The sequence below is a fragment of the Macrobrachium nipponense genome, chromosome 17 (genome assembly GCF_015104395.2).
Source record: "Macrobrachium nipponense isolate FS-2020 chromosome 17, ASM1510439v2, whole genome shotgun sequence".
NCBI classification, from domain to species: Eukaryota; Metazoa; Arthropoda; class Malacostraca; order Decapoda; family Palaemonidae; genus Macrobrachium; species Macrobrachium nipponense.
In genome coordinates this window covers 45,325,708-45,332,090 of record NC_087210.1, presented here as the reverse complement: position 1 = coordinate 45,332,090, position 6,383 = coordinate 45,325,708, and the positions used below count along the sequence as shown (strand labels likewise).

At 38.7% G+C, this 6,383-nt stretch overlaps 1 protein-coding gene across 1 annotated transcript in view; it reads right to left on the bottom strand.

The window, feature by feature from the left end:
- Positions 1-359: 359 nt before the first annotated feature.
- The window catches only part of LOC135196212 (sex-determining region Y protein-like), a 14,482-nt gene continuing 8,458 nt past the window's right edge, over positions 360-6,383 (bottom strand). The window contains exon 2 of the mRNA XM_064222839.1: positions 360-4,187. Coding sequence (XP_064078909.1) covers positions 2,814-4,187 — 1,374 coding nt within the window. The 3' untranslated portion in view covers positions 360-2,813. The remainder of the gene's footprint in view (positions 4,188-6,383) is intronic.

The following is a 6,383-nucleotide window of genomic DNA, read 5'->3' as shown; positions in this document are numbered from 1 at the left end:
TCCAGTCGAAATTTTCTATAATAAGCAACTCATTCTAAATTCCTCTCTGAAAAGATGAACTCTTCATTTTGAGGGGATCTCATCTACAGTGGTTGACTTTTAAACGCTACTAACTATACCTGATGTTATATATATATTTAGAGTCATGGTCCAAAAAAATTGGCACTTTGTCATTTGTATGCACTTTTTTTTCTTTCTTTTTTGTAGGGGGTGGGCGGGAAGAACTAACATGTAAAGTCTAAATACCATTTTCTTCAAGGTCCCTTTAGATGTACATTGCAGACTAGGAGGATAAACAAAAGGAAAAACCAATACATGAAGGAAAATGAAATAAAAGTAAAAATAATTTCAGTAACTTTTACTTCGGTGGTGCAAACGTGTAAAAAAATGTTCTGTTGCAGCTACATAAATGCAATACGAAACCCTAATAATAAATATCTTATATACATAATTCTGCATAAATATTTGAGCCACAACAATAAGTACCAGAAGCCAAATAGATATTTAACTTAGAGAGAGAGAGAGAGAGAGAGAGAGAGAGAGAGAGAGAGAGAGAGAGAGAGAGAGAGAGTTGGGATAAAAACCTTACAGAAAACTAAAGAATGAGATAAAGTATCGCAGAAAACCGAATAGCAATTGACGAAAATGAAACAGCGAGGCTAAACGTTCTTAAGACTTGAAAGATCAAGAGACCTGAATCAGATGTAGCCGAATTCAGATAAAGTACTGAACATCTATTTTGTTATTACATTTACAAAAGCACTTACGAGGAACCTCCGTGCTTTGCGATATATAACATGAATAAATTTACATCCTTTTCATTGGTGACTATATCCCTATAGAATAAAAAACATGCATTTAGCATAACTGAATCCAAAATTACACCTAAAATATTTTTATGTTATTCACATATGTCATTTCTATTTTAGAAAATATATATTTATATATATATATTTATATCAGGAGAAAAGTTTCACTTATATTACACTCCAACATTAACCTTAGAATACTTTCGTAAATGTCAATATGTAGCCAAAAGATACAGAATGAGAAAGAAATGAGTAAAGAGAATAAGGGTGAATTTCTGGTTGGTAAGCATGGCATTATGGTTCTTAGAGAGATCAAGAAATAACCAGCTTTCTCGACCATTTCGTTGTGTTCCGTGAGTTTTGAGCTGAACATAAAAAAGTAAAAGAAACAAAAAAATTCAGTACGTCATCTCATATATTAATTAAAACAATAAAATTAAAACCATCTCTACTTCTCTACCACAAAAATGTAGTGATACAAAATCCGTAAAAACACACAACAAAAAAATATTTATAACAACTTCCTTAAACAATAAAAATTTTCATTTGTTTGATGCTTTGGCTCAATTCATTAACCACGAGTTTTTCTGTATTTGGCCGATAGTATATGTCAGTATCACCGCCTTTCAATTTTCAGTTACTCTTCTTACAGGATGATCGAGTTCTAGAAATTTGAAAGGACAGGGTTTGCTACACTTTTATGAACAAATTATTTAAAAATAGTCCTCTTCTCTATAACCCCATTTTTTTTTTTTTTTAGTAGAGTCACTGTCAAAACTGTCAAAAATTAAGAATATATGTCACATTGAGGTTTTGATCAATGACAAGTGGCATCGACCAGTTCTCACCATTAAACGGAAACGTAAATATTTCAAAGACTGACTTATTTTCTTAGCACATTTCTTTAAAAGAAAAAAAAAAATCCGAAGAATTCGCAGACTCAAACAACTATGTCCGTTTGCGTGTTAGAATTGCGTATCGGAGCCTTCATTCGGAAACCTTTATTTTCTTTCTTGTCATTGACCGAGTTTCAGACCTCCTGTTGACAACTTCGACTGCAATGAACGCAGTCAAAGAGTAATAGAAACGCAATCACGCGCCAGGGACTTACTTGCAGCAGAACCAGGATTAACAACGACGATAGTCGCATAGATCAGACTGCCTAATCCGTGGTCATCTACTGCCTGACTAGATTTCTCTAGAACGGCAGCTGCTATTTGTCGATTCTGCATTCCGATTATGTAAATATCGGTAATGGGGAAATAAATGTGAAAAAAGTACAAGTAGATTCTACATAACTGAAGCCTCTCTTATCGGCCATGTCAGACGTGACTTGAGCCAGGCGCTGTGCCGCGAGATGTCGCAATTGTCGTTTTTTCTCGTTCATATTTTGTTTTTCACCTGGTCGACTGTGGGATGACAACTTGACTAGAATACTTATTCTGTCACGAGAACCTGTATTTTTTTCTTTAAACAATGAACAAGCATAAACAAGATAAAGAAATTCTGCGAATGAACTGGTAACTAACAACTAAAATATACCCGGCAAAGAAACATCATAGTTATGTACGTATGTATATAGTTATAATCTTATTTACACTCAGTGCATGCGTCAATGACTTAACATGAAATAAACAATGAAAACATCTGATAATCTTATGTACAGGAATATTTTTTGTGAATGCACGTAATTGTGTATACAGGTAATATATATATAAGGTAAATATTTATGGTTGTATTATGGGGAGACGATTAATGAATACAGAAAGTTTTATCTTTCTTTTTTTTTTATACTGAAAGACGTAAAATACTTGACTGGAGTCAAGATTGCACTTGCAAGCTTTTTTCCAAGTTTGTAAAAATGTGTTTATATCGTGAAATAAGGTAAGCCCTCATAGAAGCCCTTTCAAATGAATGTCAACTTTCAGAAACTTAACATCGAAAGTCTGGAGTAGCAACGTTTGATGCCGACCGTTTCTATAAATTAAATGGGTATTACCGGGCTCAAGAGTTTATCCAGGCGTTCATTATTTCGAAGTCGGCCAAAACGTTCGATGGGGTGTTGGACGTTATTCCAACATTATTCCAGGTGCTGGAAGCCGATCCCGCCGACTCGTAACCGAGATCGGCCAATGATTCCAGTTCCACTTTGAGGTCAGAGGTCATTGGAATCAGTTCGGTGACGCCAATGTTATCCAGATCATCCAGTGTTGCCGGATGGGCCTCGGGTGCCTCCACCTTGATGGCAGGTGGAGGCGCGGTTTGTTGGTGTCGCTGGTGCTGGTGCTGTTGGTGCTGTCGTTGGTGGTCTTGATGGTGTTGGTGACGCTGATGATGTTGCTGGTGCTGGTGCTGGTGCTGGTGTTGGTGTTGGTGTTGGCGATGCTGAGTATTCGAGGTGTTGAAGAATGAAGTTTGGTTGCTGACCGGAGAGTAAAGACAGGAGTGTTGCTGGTGGTACTCAAGCTCTTGCTGGTGATGTTGTTGTTGTTGTTGTTGCTGCTGTTGCTGCTGCTGCTGCTGCTGTTGTTGCAACACTAGCTGTTCAGAATACTCTTGTTCTTGTTTCATATATCTGGCAGTGTCGATGGGTTTCAGGTAACTGTGCGCGAGTTTGTGCTCTTGGTAGTATCCAGGCTGGTACGGATGTTGTCTCTGTGGTAAATTGTAACTACAGCTACTAGACATATGGTTTGGAGGCGGTGGATGAGAAGGGACGACGCTGTGGTACGGGTAGGGGGAGGATGTCACACTCGAGTTCGTGTGGAGAAGACCTTCGCTTCGTTTGTTATATTTCTGCGGCGGTGTTGTGGCCGCAGCGTTATAGCCCGCCATGCTGGTGGTCCTGTTGAAACTGTGATCGTCGAAGTTGAAGGCGCTCTCGGGCGAATCTGGGAGGTCGGAGGTTGTAGGACTAGTAGGGACTCGAGGGGGTGAAGTTGGGGTCAGAGGCAAAGACCAGCCGACTTGGTCTTCGGCTGACTGGGGGTCCAGCTGGGTCTTTCCAACAGGGCCATCTTTGCTCGATTTGATGTTGTTGGCAAATTCTTTGCAGATGTTATTCATCTGGTGGACTTTAGCCACCTTACCACCATTTCTTTCACAAACGCCTTTCAAAGGATCCTTCGATTTCTTGCGCGGTCGGTACTTGTAATCTGGGTATTCGCGCATGTGCAGCTTCTTCAGCCGCTCTGCCTCATCCCTGTAAGGGCGTCGCTGTTCCTCCGTCAGAAGCTTCCAGCGCCGCCCAAGTTGTTTGGAGATTTCAGCGTTGTGCGTATCTGGCGCGAATTTGACGATCTCCCTTCGCTCCATTTGCGACCAGACCATGAAGGCGTTCATGGGCCGCTTGATATGATTCGGCGGGTGTTTCTTCGTCTGAAAAGAAAGAAAAACAGAGTTAATGACACTCACACAGGGTAAGGTTACGGTAGATTGTAAAACAAAACAAAAAATACTGAAAGAAAATTTCACACACTACAGGTCAGTTTTCTTAGATACACTGATACTGGAAAATTATCTGATCAGCTCGATATTCATCGTTAATCGTAACATTATTTACTGTACATATAAAATTATGGAAGGTTTTCGTAATTATTAGTTGATCAGTGAACAAAAAGGAATAATATGAGTTTTAATGATCAAAACGAAATAATATTATGTTACATGTGATTTTAAGGCCACACAAAATAGAATGAATCTACTAAATGGTCACGATGTAGATAGATTCATTACTGTGTTAACACATTCATAAATCAGAGGGAGTTTTTTTTTCCTATTGAAAATAGCCAACGATGACTGTCAGATCTGTGTATACAGCGTACAATACCGTGTAACGAAAATAACACAAATTAAATATGTAATATTTTACTCTCATGTTCTAGTAATCGGTACCGTTCAGGTGACAAATGTGGATGTGTACGGAGGAGCATCGCCATTGTGTGTTAAATGTTTTGTACAGCAAAATAAATTTACATAGATCCTTTCATAAATAATCTACTTTTCAAACACTGTATTGCTGGAAGCCGGAAATTGCATGTTTTTTAAAAGTAAATATATACTTTTCTTTTCAAGCGAGTAATTCTAAATGCTAGTATACGAAAGGCCAACGATAAACAGTTTTTGCCCTCTAGGTAACATTACAAAGTTATTGGCAGCCGCTCAAAACCTGACGCTAAAAAACCGGTGAAGTCAGAGGTATTTAGAACCTCGCGGTTCTGTCATAAGAACGATCAACACCTGGCAAGTATCGCAGTCCGTGTTTACGCTCAAAAGTATTCGTAAAGAAATAAAAACCCACCAAGTTAGCTGTGTAAACCTTTACATAACCAGTAGGCCGCTTGAATTCGAGGCTTTCATGCCTTACCGGACATAGTCCCAAAACATTCGGGAGTAATAGAACACCTGGCGATCAGGACCTGCGGAGGCTTTGGTCACCAACTGTTTATCTGTTTTTGGTAGGCCCATTGGAAACTCGAGGAGGTTTGTTCTTCACCGACAACGCGGGGAACTGCTGTCCACCGTAGTTGTAAAAGATGACGACGAACCCTGACGTCACAGATAGTATTCATTCTGATGAAAGCGCAGAGATGAACAAGCGAATGTCTTTGTTTTAGTCTTGTTTTTTTTATATGCTGAATAGTGTCTGCCGTAATTTGTTGTTGCAAGGTTTCACAAAACAAACGCATGAATGTACAAATTCAGATTATACCAAGAATGCAAAGGACGACACTGAAGTTTAAAAACTGGTATTATTGGTTAGAGAATATCACACACAAGCGTCCCATGAGATACCTAGCGGTGAGGAGAACATGCAGTCCCTGAAATATGAATGATGAAACTTTGCCCCATTCTCGGGGAATGTTGTTCAGTGCTTTCAAATATGAATTTTCATGTGCACCAGTTTACATGGCAAATGTGCTATGTGGCCAAAAGACGTCGGATTGCATTTGTGCTTTTGTAGATTTAATGGTCAGTCATTTTATTTTTTATTGAAGGTGCTTATCAAATACTAAGGAAACAAGGGAAATAAATCATCCCTGGCAATCTGAAGTCATTAAAAATACATGTCGTCGTCGTCGTCATCGTCATCGTCATGCTCACAATCTTCATCTTCATCCAAAAGCTGGCCAGCTCTTTTGGTCGTCGTTTTTCACGTCCGTTAAATATTAATGATTATTCCCAAAAGCTTCGAAAGCTTTCAATAGACCGCGTTTTTAAACTACGTCAGTAGTATTTGATATATTATAGTATGAGAGCAAATGTCACGCAGACCTGATGTATGAACGTAATTCCGGCATCGGAAAAACATTTCCACAAATACGGTCATGGTAAATTTTGCACAACAGGTTAGAGCCATATCGATTAGGTTTTACTTCTGTAAGTGACAGCACATTACCCTTAAAGGAATAGTGTGTGTGTGTGTGTGTGTGTGTGTGTGTGTGTGTGTGTGTGTGTGTGTGTGTGTGTATATAATATATATATATATATATATATATATATATATATATATATATATATATATAATGGTCTACTATATAATTGATAGATGTCAGCCGCCCGCCCCCCAAATCT